The 16,744-nt window shown below is 42.5% G+C and overlaps 1 protein-coding gene across 3 annotated transcripts in view; it reads left to right on the top strand.

Moving 5' to 3' along the window:
* Window positions 1-16,744, top strand: part of LOC144143606 (phospholipid-transporting ATPase ABCA3-like) — a 105,605-nt gene that overhangs the window by 7,445 nt on the left and 81,416 nt on the right. For all 3 annotated transcript variants that reach the window (XM_077675435.1, XM_077675437.1, XM_077675436.1), the window contains exons 3-5: window positions 7,649-7,888; window positions 11,554-11,642; window positions 14,084-14,239. In XM_077675435.1, the coding sequence (XP_077531561.1) occupies window positions 7,649-7,888; window positions 11,554-11,642; window positions 14,084-14,239 (485 nt within the window). The remainder of the gene's footprint in view (window positions 1-7,648; window positions 7,889-11,553; window positions 11,643-14,083; window positions 14,240-16,744) is intronic.

The raw sequence follows: 16,744 nt of genomic DNA on the forward strand, positions 1-16,744 counted from the left end.
AGTATTAGAAATTGAGTGTGGCATGAACCGAAAAACATTTCACTGGTCATTAACCGGTGAAGTTACAGCAGCAGTGAATGTCTGGGTTGGGTAACACAGGTTTCAATCACTTTTTTTTCTGTTGACGTAAATTCTTCTACCCTATCTGATGGCTGGTTTAACAGCATAAAACGGGCGATAAAGATATAAATGAGAGGTGGCGGGAGCTTTTACTGTCTTTATTTCCCGTCATCGTGTCATGTTTTTAAGCTATAAAACAGATTGCTTGAATGTACGAGCCTGATGTGAAACATGTTCCCGACAGTTTAGTTTGGTTTGTGAATTTGGCTGGTGATGTAGATTGAAGTTTGTGATGTTGTGAAGAAATTTATATGCCTTGCATGCCTCCAGCTTATTTTGAGCCTGTTGTATTTGAGTGCAGTCTATTTTGAGAATAAGGTAGATTGCAGGATACTAAAGTCGTAAAGGAACTAAAAAATACACTTAAAAAGGGCTCCGTAGAGCCATTTACTTTTGCTGGCACTGAAAAATTTTAATTCGAGCATTTTGCTTGTTCTTGGCCGATGTTTTGATTATGAGCAACTTTTGTTAATGTCTTCGCAGTTCTTTAGTACTATAACCTCTTTGATGTTCTATATTTATCAAAAGAAGAAAACTAGACCGAATTATTGCACCTTTGGGAGCAGGTTTTTCTTTGCTTGTATTATCAACACTGTAGTCAAGTTACTACTTTCTCCCTGTGGTGGGGGACCGCAGCCTCGTGTACTGCATTCGCATAAGGAATGAAGCCTGCTGTGGAAGCAGCTGCAGTCAAGACACTGTTTTCTGCAAGCTCTGAGGGACAAAGGAGTCAGCTTTTATGATGTACTAATTCTTCTCCGTGGCTTTTGTTGCCGCGTAGGTGAGGTTGTCCAGATCTAAGTGTTGCGTTTCAACACACTGTGTAACTGAACAAATGTGAGGCCACATAGTTGCCTTGACACGTAATGCCTATTTTGCGACCAACCTTTGTCCAAGGTGATAGCTCCTGGGCTGCGCTATCAGTTTGTACAGATAGTGCGCATCAGCAATTCCGCGTAGGCTTGCAAGCATGGTCTTCGTCGAAGGGATTGCATTATGTTTAACTGATTGCGTGTCTCTTCTTTCTGCTTTTGTTGGTTTTTTTGGGATATGACTACCTAGGGATCTCAGATCTCTCTGACAGAGTATTTTCACGTGACATGTCTTATACCCCGGCTACACTAGGTTCCGAACGTCATGTGAAAAAATTGTCATTTTACTCAAATGGGGTGCTGCGAATGCCATTCAGAATCCGCCGTGCTACGCTACGATTTCGACGGCATTAGAAAGCTTTCACAATTGCTCGCCGTGCTGTAGTGGCGCTGTTGTCGCCCTGTTCCATTTTCGTACAATAATACAACAATCAAATTTAGGAGCAGTCGAAAGCAGTAAAATGATATAAAATTAGAAGAGACACCATTTTTGACTGACGTGGTGGCTGTTTGCTTAGTTTTATTTTTTTTGCAACTAACTTACTGGTTTTGAGAGTATGAAAATTAAATATGTTGATTTCATATTTTAAGTAAATGAACAGTGAACGAAGTTCTACGAACAAAAATATTTTGTTTGTTTTACGTACGGAAGTATTATATTTTTTTACTGCCGATCGAAGACGCTGCGTGCGAGAGTGCCAGAAATGTCATTTGAAATGCCAAATGTCTCTCTCGGTGCTCATTTGGCTCGAATGTCATTTGAGTTGAATGGCATTTCAAAACCTAGTGTAGCAGCACAACTTGGCATTTGAGTCAAATGACATTTGGTTCGAATGACATTCTGATGCTAGAGTAGCCGGGGTATTAGGCTATTTGAAATGTATATATGCGTCTTTTTTTAACTTCCTTTCTTGCTTGCTAGTAAGTACTTATTGTGAGTGCCTTTTTTGTGCATCCCCACACTGTAATGCCGCATGGCACTGTTGGTACTAAATAAATAAATGAATAAAATAAATAAAGAACCTTTGCTGACGACACTCCCCAGAAAGATGGGGTGTGGAGGCCATTGGTATTTAGAAATTGCGCCACCAGCATTGTTTTGGTTACACCGTCATGAAGAAAGGAAATCAGTCCTTTTAATCACTTAAATCAGTTACTCTTGGGATCAAACTGGCATTTGTTCATCTAGTGAAGGAGATGCTGACCTAGTTACGGAAATATGTCCGTTCACTGAAATCAACGACTGCAAGAGATATGAGCGAGAGATTGGAGATGTCAGAGAGGTTGGAGCTGTGAGGCATTTGTGGGCTGGTTGCTGTGGAATGCACATAGTCGGTAATAATTCATGATTGCACTTGCGCTGAATGAATGGGAACACAGGAAGAAACACACGGGTGAGCGCTTGTCCGCGTGCTTCTGCCTTTGTCCTCGTTTGTTCGGCGTAAGTGTAGTCAGGAATTTTGCAATTCGTTGCGTTTAACCTGGCTTGGAGATGCTGAGGTTAATACAGGATAGTAGTATCCTAATTTCTCAATTAGAAAATTTTTAAGATGAGACCAAGTCTTTAATGGGACTTCGCATACCATTTTTTTGTATTTAGTGAATTGATGTGTCGATGCAAGCTATTTGATATGCCATTATATGAATTAGGCTTAAGAAGCAGTCACGACTTCAGCAAAAAATGATTTTGATAGGACAGAGGCGCACTAGTAACTACGCTTTATTTTGCAGTGACGACAATTATAAAGCTCTGAAAATACAACATGTCACAATGCTACAAAAAACGCGTAAAAACGCGACGACAGCTGCAGACCCTAATCGTCCAGATTGTCAATCACGCAAGCGAACAGATCAATGGAAGGCTTGCTAACGCACCTCTCCCTGTTAATCACATAGGCCTCAAAAATTTTCCTTTCATGCTGTTTGCTGTGTGTTTTTATCACTTTCGTTTGGGCAGTTTTGGTGCACGGGCTTTGGTGGTGCACTGGGCCTAGCAAGGTAGCACCAAGCGTCTTCCTTTACCTCGTGCCATGTCGTGCCATGCTGCAGTAACTCGTCATTGAAGTTGCACCCCATTTGCCCAATGTAGACACCCCCACTTGGCGCTCAAACCTAATTCATATGGTTGTATTTAGTCTTGTCCAAGGCAAAGCATTTGAAGTTGTTTCTCAGCGCTGGTTTGAAAATTGCAATGTTAAGCTTTTAAGCGGGTAGAAAACTTGTGTCGTGCACATTTCTATGAATAACATTTTCGAATCCAATACATCCAAGATATATTGGATTGGGATCTAGCCAGGCAATGTTTATTCAGTGCATTCCAGTGCCACACCGTACTTTGTGTCTTCGTATGTTCAGCTACAAGGGGAGCTTGCAGTAAAAATTTTGGCCACCCTTTCCCAAGCCACAACTGACATTTGGTATTTTTATAAAGCACACTGTCTCAAAGCAGTGCTAATATCCGATTTATGAGTAGTGCGTAGATTAATGGTTTCCTTATGAACTCATTTTTCTCAGAACTTACATGATAGATGCTCAACTTTGCTGTAAGTTCTGAAGTCTACGTGACCTTATTTTCTGGATAGGGCTTTTTTTTTTATGGAGCTTTTATCAATGTTTCTAGAAGGTTTTGCTGTAATTAGGAAAAAAACAGTTACTTTTTAAACTTATTCCTCTTCCTAGGGTTTTAGTGTTTGTAGTGCAGCCATGTAAAATGACTGGTAAGAGGAAATGTTGGAAAAAATAAAGAAGTTAAAGTAATATGTCCACTTCACGTGCAAAAGAGATTTAAGGTGATACAGTTATTTCACTTGCGAAAAATACCCCATAATTTCTTACTTCAAAAGATTATGATCCTAAGTGTACACCCAGTGACCGTTGCCAATTCTTCATTGTGTCGTTCACACTCTTGCGTGCAGTGGAACATAGTTGATAGACACCTCCTAGTTCCTTGGAAAGAAGAGCCTGCCACTCCTTTTTTCGAAATATCTTAGCAACCAACCACTTCAGGCAATCGGGTAAGGGGAGTTACAGTAACAGTTTAAATGCAGGAAAAGTTATCTCGTAAAATAGGCCTAAAAGTGAGACTGACAGTGTATATTTAGCACTCAGAGTGAAAAGTCAAATTTTACTTTGTCTTTACTGACCCAGCGAATACATTTCCTGAACGTAAATTGCGTGGGTGCGCCTTGGACAAATTTATCACACCGAATAAGTAATTTTATAAAGTGACAATGTCGATGCGGCGAATTCATACTGGAATTCGTACGGTACAAATGAGTTCACTGGCGTTATTTATCGATGGGTAGATAACTATGTCAGGGGCCTGCTGGGCCAACTTTTCTTTGTTCAGTATGGAAAATTTAGCAGGTCAGAGCTCATCCTGCGGGAAGGTATTGCCAAAGATCTAGGGCGTCGTGCACACGTCGGATGTCGCAGAACAGCTGTGTTTCACGGGTATGCGCTCTCGACAGGTGTTGCATGCAGGAAAATGCTCTTTGAATTTTTACTCGCAGTGCGGTGGATTTGGAACCGTTGTGGTGTGTGAACGATGAGTAGAATTATGAGTCACGTTTCTGGCATAGTCCTAAACATTGCCAGACTTCTGAATAAATTATGTTCAGAAAAAAAAAACAGGTAAAGGAGGTGACTACTCTTTGCTCGAAACAGCCAGTTTTTTTCAAACTTTTTCTAGGTACTCAAGGTACCAACTCAAGGTACTCGGGGGTGTCTTAAAAGGAACTTGTCACGAATACAGATTCAAAGGCTTATGTCACTAGATGGAAGTCATAGTGATGTCTGTGCACGTAGACAATGCAGAAAAAGGTTGAGTTCGTGGTTAGACTTCATCCAAATTAGAACACGTTACCTGAGGAAATGTTACAGCTCTAGCACATGAGAAATCTAATGACATTTAGAGGGAAATAAATTTGGTGTCAGCGCCATTCAGTTTGGTTGGTGTGGGTCCACACCGCAAAAGAAATGTGTATTGAACAGACTCGCATGTGTATTGAACAAACTGTGTATTGAACAAATGCGTATTGAACACACTGTGTAATTAGCAAACTCGCACAATTGCAAGACATCAGTGTAAGTGCTACTAAATGTTTTATACCTTTCACATTTTTGAAAACGAACCAGATTAACTTTTTAAGTGAAAAAAAAAAAACTGATAATGTGGACATAACAATTTGAGACAAGTAAGCAACAAATCCGTATCTCGTAAACAGAAAACTGCTTCTGTAGCAAGGCCACAAATTTGGTTTGGAAGCTAATTTTAATGTGCTCCCTGGCTTATTCAATTTCAGAATGTGCTGATATTGTGTGTTCTGGTATCTTCGTGCAGTGCCAAATGAATGGCATTTACATCAAAAGTCATCTGCTCTGAATATAATTAGATCTCTCATGTGCATTAATACATTATGCATTAATGTGTTAATACATTATACATCATGTGTTAATACATTAATGCCGAGACGTAGTACTGCGATTCAATTTACGAATGACTGCAGAATATGGTATCGTGGCAAAGTATTTTGACTGCTTAACTAAGTACCAGTTGGGTCATTTAATTAAGAAAATGAAAAAAATTGATTAAAGCTTGCACTGGACAGTTTTTGATGGAGCAAAACATCAGGTGAAATGTTTGGAGCACTAACTTTCGTGAGAACACCAAAGAGTCTGTCAGTGGGATCTGCTACGTAGCAAGTAAGCCAGAATCGATGCTACAGTTGCTGTTTGCTTTTGATCTTAGTATCTCTACGCAGTGGACGTTTCTAACTAGAATGAAAATAAAAATTTTTTTTGAGAAACTCCGAATTAGGAATTTGCGGATAAATGTGTATGCAGACGAAAGGCATTTTCACTACTCTACAGAAATGTATTGCTGGAAAGACGGTTTTAAAGGGAATGTAATCAGTTTGGTATGAGAGTACGCATGCCTTGGGGCATTTACCTCCATTACACCATGGGCATTCCTGCAGAGCGCTATACACTGAGCCCCTTTAGAGTTGGCTTCACTACCATACGCCTGTTTATTGCTGGGAAGACCTTTTTCTAGGGGCAGTGTAAGTGGTTGTACTATATAAAAATATCAAGGCCAAAAGGTGTATTAACACCGTTTCATTGCGCGGCAAAAGTGTCGCTTATAGGATTCTAGTTTGTAGGAACCCACGCTGTTTACATTCGAGTGTAACAGCAGCGCGACCAGTATATCTTCAGTATCGCGCACGCCAGGATTCAGGATACAGACCAGTGTCCTGCGCGATTGGTGCGATTTGTTTGCAAGCGAGAAAGATTAGGGGTAGGTTCCCATCAGTCATGAGAATTTTAGGATTGAATTTTAATTTGACGATATGCCCGAAAGAGAGGAAAAGTGGTATTCCTGAGTCAGGATAGTCGAACGCTTGTATAACGAAGTACATCGGGACAGCAAATTAATTTGTCGTAACCAATATTTGTTGTAACACTAGAGGTAAAAATCGGCTATAACAAATCGTCAATCTGGCTCGCGCAAAAATACTTGATACAAAAGTGCATATTTTAAGGCTTCGAATCCACTATAAACAAGGTAACCCTTACCTTTCTCCTTGTTGCATTTCAAGCCAGAACATGACTACGGGAAATTACAGCAGAACAGAGTTCACTCGACAAAACAAGCCTGAGTCCTTATTTATTTCATTAAGGATGTGATCATCGTCTGGCGTCTACTCACAGCACTGAGAAGGATGAAGTTTTTCACAGTGTCCACGATCAAAAGGGCCTTTATACCTCTGCAGTTTCGGACGATGTTTTTTTTTTTTTTTGCCAAGTAGCTTTTCAGACTCCTGGTCAAATATTGCTTCGTTATATCCGATATCGCGCGCAGGTCTCACGGTTTCAGTTTCGTCATGAAAGAATAAGTGTCGTTGAAATAAAGCGTGACCAACCAAACTTTGTATTTAGTTCACTTTAGTCGATGGAAGTGGTAAGCAAATATATCTACTTAGGTCCAGTTGTGACCCCGGATCCCCACTATGAAGCAGAGATAGAAGGATAAGAATGTGGTGGAGTGCATTCGGCAGGCGTTCCAAGAAAATGAATGGCAGCCTACCATTGTCCCTTAAGAAGAAAGTTGATGACAGCTGCATCTTACCGGTACTGACCTATGGGGCAGACACTTGGAGGCTCACTTAGAGGGTTCAACTTAAATTCAGGACGACTCAGCGGGCAATGGAGCAGAAAATGATAGGTGTAACATTAAGGGACAAGAAGAGAGCGGAGTGGGTCAGGGAACAGAGGCGTGTTAAGGACATATTAGTAGAAATTAAGAAGAAGGAATGGATGTGGGCAGGGCATGTGATGCGAAGGCAAGAAAACAGTTGGTCATTGAGGGTAACAGAGTGGATCCCTAGAGAAGGCAAGCGTGGCAGAGGGTGGCAGAAAGTTAGATGGGTAGATGAGATCAAGAAGTTTGCGGGGATAAATTGGTCAGAGTTAGCACAGGACCGGGGTAATTGGAGATCTATGGGAGAGGCCTTTGCCCTGCTGTGGGCGTAGATAGGCTGGTGATGACGATGATGATGAGTCGATAATTCGCTATATCAGTGTTCATTACAACAAGGTTCAACTTTACTGCGAGTGTGACTAACACATCTGTTGCCGGCATTATTTCATTTCAGAAGCAAAGGGGTTTCCGAGCGAGGAGCAAGTCGACGCGTTCATCGCGCAGCAATCGATCAAGTCTTACTTTGGAACGAGCCTGGCGGTTCTCCTCAACGGCGTTCCGCCGGATGGGTCCGCGCCTGTGAACCTCAACTACACGCTGCGCTTCAACCTGAGCCACTATGACTTCAAGACGGGAGATAAATTTCCCACCTTTAAGAACCCGGGCCCCAGACAGGAAGACCGCTGGTACACTGGTAAGAAACCGTTAGCGCCAGCTTTAAGTGCAGAGCACTTTAGGGGCTCGCCTTGTCGTCGTAGCTCTGTCGCTGGACCCAAGTAGAACCACACGGTGTTCCTTTGTAGCGGCTGTCGTCACGGCGTAACCCAGAGGCTTCGAAAGCCAAGCGGTGTATATAGTCATAAGCGTTCAAAACTCTTGAACCGCTGGTGCTTGTCATACATCTCCCCGTTGTTTAGCGCAAAGAAAACTGCAGGTACATTTGAGGCAAAATATACGTAATTAACCGGCAGCGCATGCCTTCATTTAGTAAAGAACACTTGTTGGGTTGGTTTTTACTTAGTGAAAAAAAAAGTGGCAGTGCAACGCCGGCACGTGCGGGAGCAAAAACAAGCACAAAAAGAACAGAACTTCCGCTGGCGCGGCTTTAGGCAGGGGGCGCGCGAGCACCGCGAAGGCGGGAGATTTCAATTGCGTTGGGTGGTAGCAGTGAGTGGAAAACGGCGCTACAGCCCATTATGGCGAATCACTGCCCTGCACTTCTGACAGCTTTCCCATTGAGTGGAACGTGTTTAGTTTTCTGTTATTTTATGCTAGCTGCACTGCACCTAAATCAAGCAGCTTTCGTTCTCAAGTTCTCCAATTGTTGAGTGGTTGCATGAAAAAGATTTTGCCGAAGGATATTTAAACATGTATTACATGAATACACGTCTGTTTGGAGGACTTGTATTGATGTAATGTAGCCTTAAAATTTAATTTATTGTTTAAAAAGAATTCTGCGTGCGCACGAAAAAGAAAGGGACCTCGATGAAGATCAAAGGTGAAGGTGACACTTTTTTTCGTATGTCCCGCTTTTTTTCTGAGGTTGCACTTTGTAGTAGGTGCCTGTATACAAAAGTCTTATCTCGCGAGCTTGCACGTCTTAACAGTCTCTTGCACAATTTATCTGCATTGTCCAGTGAGCAAATTATGTAACGTTTAGAAATTTGGAAGTTTAAAAGCTGAAGGGTGCGCTATTACGAGGTTGAACGCTGGAAGACAAAATTTGCCTCGGTGTTTAGAAGAAGCTTCATGTTCACACCCAATATAATGGCTTTTTTTACAGTTTTCTTGGGTCATGCTTAAAGGGAAGCTGAAGCGCTTTCCAAAAAATTTGAGTTAGATTAACAGTTATATAGTTTCTTGCGCGCTGATTCAGAATATCACATTGAAATTTATCGTACATGAGTCCAAGTGGCATTTATCTTGCAAAAAGCGCGGCCCCGTTTGAAAGACGCGCGCTTTTCGTCTTTTGACGCCCCTGATTGGTTGCGCCCGTCATGGCGTCAAAGGAGGACACCCTTCGGCCGCGCGGGTTGTCGGAAGCATTGCGAACGATCGCACGGTTGCCTCTGCGTCAATTTAGCTTGCAGTTTAATTTTCGCACATGACTGGAAGTTTGTTTTATAATTTCCCGTGCTGTTGGTTCAATTATCTTGGAGCTTAAATTTGCTTTACACGACAGAGAACCCCAAAGCAGTGACTGTGACGTCGACTGGTGGGTTCCATCAAAATATTTTTGAATTAGGCAACCAGCATAGGGGGATTTTATGCCTTATGTTAATATTAGGTACTGCCTTAACTATTTCTTATTATACACAAAACCATTTATGCCGAAGGTTAATGGGCGTTTTATAAACAATCTACCAACGAAAAGCATGTACGTGCACTGCGCGAAAAAATAACGTTCATGCGCTGTAAACATATATGCGAGACACATCTTGCCGGTACACGCATAAACCAACAAGCAGACTCTGCTTCCGCGTTTTCTTTGTTCGTTGTCGCCCACCCCAGCCCCCTTACTCATCCCCGTACACAGACCCACACGCGCGCGCCATTTCGGCAGCGGCGCTACGGCGCCTCCGCGATTGCTAGCTGCACTTCGATAAGTGGCGTCTTACTGCTTCACATGCATTTATTCTGAAAACACTGCAGCATACTAGTTCCTGCGCAGCATTATTGGCTGTAGTAGGGCTTGATTTTCGCTTGTGCGTTGCGCATTCTGCTACAATATTACGGCCAACTCGTTATAATTAACAGACCAGTTGGATAAGGCAGTTACGTTGTAGTTCCGTTACTTAAGGTAACAATCACCAAACGTTTGTGATAATGAATCGTTGGCCTGTTTCAGCATTTCTAGATTTAAGCATTTACCGCGCTAGTCGGAAGAGGCAGTATATTTACTATTCGCTCCTAATTTTTTTAGTATCATCATTATATATATATCACCGACTATCACTGGAGCACACTTGAGGTTCAGTGACAACAAGTGCTTGCCAGGTTATAATATGCATGCCACACGGAATCTTGGGCAAAAAATTAGGCCCCCGCAGTCAACACAAATTATGGCACGGTGGTGGTTCGGAGTGTTTTTTTTTTTAATTCCAGACAAACATCACCTTATCGTGACATGTATACTTGCAAAATAAGTAATCTGGTTGTCTTGGTTCTTTTACTTTGTAGGAATACTGTTTACCTCTTAGCCGGGAGAGAACTTCTATCAGGATTGGCCCCTTGTTTTAGTTTAGCCAAAAAATTGTTTTTTTGAACACTGTCCTGAGCCCATAGGGAAAGAAAACCGACGCGTTTAACGAAACAAGTAATTCCTGAACAAATGTCACTTGGTTTCTGGAATGGAGCGAAACATCCCCGGCCAAAGTACAGCAGTATTCCCCATCCTTCCTAAATCTCAAATCTAATGTGAACATTCACGACCGTCGCATAAAAAAAAACCGCATTGGAGCGGTTTACAAAGTATTTAACGTAGTGTAGTATATTCTCTGTCATCAAGCACAGCCACCTCGGCTGTCGCTTCCGTATGTTATCAAGCATCCCGGCGTGGCATTATTCTGCTTAGGAATACGGCATGATAACGTATGCCTCGTTTGGCGTTTGTGCATACTTTTTGAACACGAAAATTGTACAAATGAGGGCTATCAACCACAACAACAAGTATCATTCACAAGGAAACACGGCGAAAAGAGCATGGCCGAGGCGGCCGATCCGGCCGGAAGTCCAGGTATGACGTTTTTCAGCCGGTTTTCGCCCGCGCTCTTCGGTCTTCCGGCATCGCGCGGCGAGATGGGGGCGGGGCATCGGGCCACTTTTGTTTGCTCATTGCGCCGCTTCTATTGCATGTATTGCGAAAATATTTCGTACACATGAACTATTCAATTTGTACTTGCTGCTAGTCAACTTTTCTTTTAATTCTAAAACCGCTTCACCTTCCCTTTAAATTACAGCATAGAATTACGTGAACAGGCTCTTCGCACCAATTATTTTGGCTTTAGATGAGTATAAGATTGCACATGTAGTTTGATGAGCTAATCCTAGCTTCTCCCAGTTTAGAAACTCGCGAACTATGGCATGTGGCTTGCAATTTGTGCACAAGTTAGTGGTAACTTGGAGCCCATCTGTAGGATGATCAATATTATCAGGGCGGCCGAGAAAAAAATTGCTTGAAGGGAATTTTTTTCTTTTGTCTACCGGCAGAATCATACATTTAGCATTTCTTTCCAAAACTGTGTGGCCAGCTAGCAGCGTGACATTTGTTTTAGCTTGCACCTCCTATCTTGTTTCCTTAAGTGCCAAAATTTGCGGGGTATGCTTGCTTTGTTAATGTCCAGCCTTGGGGTCTTTCAGAGTTGATGTGGGGACTGCAGGACCACATGTTCACAGAGCACGTCAAGCTTGTCAAGGCTGACAAGGGGCTCCCAAAGGATAAGCCAGTGGTGAGTGTCAGTTCAGCAAGCCTTTGTGAGCCTAGTGTTACAAAACGTATTGTGGGGTTTTCAGGTATCCACTTATAAATGCTGAAAAGAATCTTCTGATCCCAGTATGACTGTTTGAAAGGCGTCGAATTTTAAGTTTTGGCGATGGCCAGCCAGTCACAGCTGTGGTAGGCAGGTTGGGCCATCTGCTGTGACCACACGCTGCATTCGTGCTCTTTTAAGCTGTTAAAGTTTGCCACATTCCTTGTGTTTCATCTAAACTGGAGTCCAAACCTTGACACATTAATACTCGCAACATGTGTTTTGCTCTCACACCATTCTCTGCGGAACAATTGAGGACACTTGCTAACCCTTTTTTTTTTTTTTTTTGAAAAATGCGCCGGTGTGAATATCGTATTTTCGTGCGTATAACCCGCCCCTGCGTATAATCCGCACCCACACCTTCAGCTCGCCGGAAAAGGAAAAAAAAAAAAAAAAAAAAATCCTCGTGTATTGCTCGCAAATTTGATACAGGAAACGCTGCACCAAAGCTACTGCTCAAGCAACACACTGCATGCTATGTAGGCAGAAAAAGTGTATATATAGCGAGTAGAATACACTGTCTGCGAGGCGAAAGTCGCAATTCACCCAGTGTCACTGCTCACGCTAGAGCTGTCACTTGAGCCGCAGTCCTCACTGTTGTACACAAGGTCATCTTCACGGCACAACGCGTATTGCCGTGAAGCTGCACTAAAGGAAAAAACCCGCGTAGTATCCGCACTCCTACTTCACATTTTCGTTGCGGGTTATGCGCGCGAAAATACGGCAGCCGTGTCTCGGACGCAGTGCTGGAGCTTTTCCTTCGTGTGTTCTCGGTGTCTAGCGTCGGCAAAGGGTGCAGCTGTTGTGAGATGCAAATGTAAAATAAAAAAAAATGCAAGCAAGAATCCCCTCGCGCACAGCTGCGTATAGTTAGGCAGGCCTAAACGGGGATTTATTTCCTCGATGGCGTTTATGTCTGTAAAGGTCTATTACTGCACAATGGTTTCTGCATTATGCGAATGCATGTCAGCCATCTTTCAATGCCTGATAAGCATAAAAACGAGCATTGAAAGGAACTGTGACGAAATTAATTCTGAATTCGCCGTATGAAATTAAGCTCTGATAAGTGCTGCTCACTTAACAAAAAAAAGCCAAACAATACGATCTTTAATTATGAACGACACTAGTAGGCATTGTAGTTAAGCAGGACAAGCAGAGGGTGTGTCAAAGTAAAAGTGCTTAGCATTAATGAGGTTTTTTTTTCTTAACGGGGAATCGCTTCAGTCGTGTTAGATGCATGTTGCACACAGTTGCGGCGTACATTGGAGCCTGTTTCCCACTACTGGGGCATGAATAAATGGCTCCTTCTTTTCACTCTTTCATTTTCCGATTGGTGGGAATGTATAGGAATGTATAAGAGTGTATAGGAACGAATGAAGAGACGGAATGAAGAATGAATGAAGAGACATGGAATGAAGAGACGGTGTTTGATCTTCCTAGAAAAAAAAAAAATCCCAACTATAGCTCTCATGTACCATAGGAAGAGATCAGCATATGGGCTATTATTGCTTGATTACCATTGAAGTGGCTCTGTGAAATATATTAAATTTAAAAATAAAAGTGGAAAATTAGTGCGTGCTGAAGCCAGAGCAGAATTTTGATAGGTATATTTTAGATGAATCCGCTGACAATGTTTGCTGAACTGTGGAATAGTTCTAGTTGGGTATCCAAAGCAGACGGAACCAATCTTTGAAGTTACCCGTTGCGGTGGTTCAGTGGCTAAGGCGTTGCGCTGCTGAGCACGAGGACGCGGGTTTGATTCCCGGCCGCGGCGGCCGCTTTTCTGATGGAGGCGAAAAGCAAAAACGCCCGTGTGTACGAGATTTCGGCGCGCATTAAAGATCCCCAGGTGGCCAAATTTATCCGGAGCCCTCCACTACGGCGCGCCTCATCGCCTGCGTTGCGTCCGCGCGTTACACCCTACAACCAAAATCAATCTTTTAGGTTAGCTTTGCGAGCTTGGCTGCCACCGCAAATGTTGCCAAGCTGAAAATAGAGCAGTGAAAAAAAGATCAAAGATAATTTATGTTCAAACAGGCTGCTTCAAAATTGAGAAACGAAGGAAAACTGTCTGACAAGAGTTAGTGGAAAGAGGTATACCAGAGCACGGGCCGTCAGTTTTTCCGTCAGAAAACAGTGATGTTATGGTACTAATATTTTTTCCTCATTTTACAAAACACTTTTTGTGTCACTTCAGTAAATTACTTGCCTTCTGTTGCGCTGTTTCTTGGATCTTTCCCATGTATGTCTTCTATTCCAGCTATCAGCAATCATTGTTTGATTAATCTCTTGGAGTGAGGCGTGCAGCGTATGTGAATAATTTTCTTGGTTGATTTGTTTCTCCCATGCTGTTCTTGCAGATTAAAATGCACAGATTTCCGTATCCGGAGTACAACGACGACAGCAAATTCGACCTCATCTCTCGACTGATCTCCATGTTTGTCGTGTACAGCTACCTAGTCTTCTCACCTATTTACGTCCGCAGAGTCATCTCTGAAAAGTCGTCCAGGGTCAGGGTGAGTGTCTCCTCTGCTTTACTCGCACCATACTGAAGTCACTAGGGGCACTTTTTTTTACCTGAATTGGTGCAGATTAGTGCACTGTCATGCAGATCAGTGCAAAGTGCTACTGGGGATATCAACTAGTAAAAAAAATGAACATATGCTGCACTGCTTGCACCAGTGCAGCCAGTTGAGGTAAAAAAAATGCCTCTACTAGTGAAGCGCAGAGTACACTTACAGTACAGAGTACACATGGCTCTTAAAACAAGTTCTTTTAATGTTTAAGTAAACTCTGTGAAACTTGTCAGTCCCGCTGCTTTCCGCCCACTGATTTCAGACATGCCTTTATTTTTTGAGTCAGTCAATCAGTTTCCAGGATAAATAGAGATATTTAGTCATTTTTGGAGGGACAATAGGTAAAACAGTGTTAGTCACAAAACTGTAATCTTCATATTTTCTAATACTATGAACCCTGGTGAGTGCAATAAGACAATCAGTGTTTTTGATGCATCGCTTGGAACTAATTTTACAGCTCAGTAAACTTTGGTGTTTGAAACGGGCATTCGAAATGGTTCCTTGCCACTGGTGCCACCAAGGTTTAACGAGCTGCAAAATTAGCTCCAAGCAGTGCATCAGAAAAAAACGATTCTCTTATTGCATTCACCGGGGCTCATAGTATTGGAAAATGTAAAGATTACAGTTTTATGAGTAACACTGTTTTGCCCATTGTTCCTCCAACAATGGCTAATTATCTCTAATTAGATTGGGAACTAATTGACTGACTCAAAATATAAAGACATGTTTGAAATCAGTGGGGGAAAAGCAGCAGGGCTGACAAATTTCACAGAGTTTAGTTAGAAGTCAAAGGAACCTTTTTTTAAGAGCAGTGTCCCCTCTTAATATGTTTTGGGCTGTGGAGCCCAGTGGCACGGGTGTGACTGGGGCCATGGTGGCTGTTTTTCTGATCGAGGCAAAGCTCAAAAATGGCCAAGGCAGAAAGTTGGGCTGGTTGGTTATTGCTTGAATACATTTCACTAGCGGGAAAAGGACGAGGACAAAGAAAGATGCGCACAGGATGCTCGCTGTACTTCAGCCGAAAATTCTACTTTGTGCATGCGAAACAGAATGATAACAAAAGCAAAACAAAAATGATTTTCCCGCCAAAGCTGCCCGCAACTCGATGCATAACGAGCTATGTATCATGCGTGTGCCATTGTGAGAAGTGCAAGTCTTTTTGTGTAAGAGTAATTGAAGCCGTGCTGGGTTGTGTGTTGCTGTGACAAGAAAATTGTTTGTACTTTTGTTTTGTTTTTGTTATCATTTCGTGTTTCACGTGTACAAAGTAACGTTTTCAGTGGAAGTATGGTGAGTGTCCTGTGCGCGTCTTTCTTCATTCTTATCCTTTTTTTGCTGGTGAAATGCATTTACGAAAACAACCGGGTATCAAGATTATGGTGCACGTTCGATCCCCACGTGGCCGAAATGAATTCAGAGCCCTTCGCTGCGGCACGCCTAATTTCCCAGGTGCAGCTTTGTTGTGTAAAAACCTCCACAGTTTCTAGTGCAGCTTATACTAAGTTACCTAATTGAGCGATGTCCTTAATGTCCTGCCTCATTCATAGTGAACAATTTTTAGTGAGGTGCAAAATTGAGTTCAGATTGTAGGGGTACTCGATTGATGATATTGAAAACCTCGTTTTGAGGCTTTGGTGGGCTGTTTTTTACTTTCTTGCTTAAACAGAGACATGGCCAACTGCAATTTTTTTATGAATCACAGCTGGCCTGAATTGCATACAAAGAGTATTGATACTAGCAGAGGAAGGTGGAGATTTTGCGAAGGAACATTTGACATCTACCTCAATGCAGCCATACGGCCGCAAAGGAAAGCTGTACAGCTTTCTCAGAAACTTTGCAGTTGAAGAAAAATTCATCCTCGTCCAGGATGAATTTTTTAAGATTCATCCTGGTCCAGGATGAATCCTGGACCAGGAAAAATCTTTCTTCAACTGCGAAGTTTCTGAGAAAGCTGTACACCTTTCCTTCGTGGCCATATGGCTGCATTGAGGTGGATGTCAATCGTTCCTTCGCAGACACTCACTCCACCTTGGGGATTTCCCCTAAATCTGGTCAAGATGCAACTTTGTTACAGAGCGCCACAAAAACGCATGATAGCATGATGGGAAAAAAGTGCAGTGAACCCTCGTCATACCGTAGTCCTCGGGGGAGAAAACTGGCTTTGTTGCAGCCGGCCATCAATAATTCGAAGTCGCCTAATAGGAATTTTCACTTAATTAGAAGTGATGGGCTGGTCCCGGCACTTTCTCACATGCAATCCAATGGAAGAAATTGCTCGATAAGTCGAAGTTAAAACACGTTACATCGTTTAATTGGGAGTTATTTCGAATAAGGAGCATCGAAGTGACCATCCTTTTTTGAACAAATACAAATTTTTCAAGTGCGAGAACAGTGGCGTGGTCTATGCTGATGTCGGTGCCACCGCAACTGAGACAGCGTGCAGTT

Source organism: Haemaphysalis longicornis, unplaced genomic scaffold (genome assembly GCF_048455015.1).
Source record: "Haemaphysalis longicornis isolate Haplotype H1 unplaced genomic scaffold, Haemaphysalis longicornis Haplotype H1 scaffold_6, whole genome shotgun sequence".
Taxonomy (NCBI): domain Eukaryota; kingdom Metazoa; phylum Arthropoda; class Arachnida; order Ixodida; family Ixodidae; genus Haemaphysalis; species Haemaphysalis longicornis.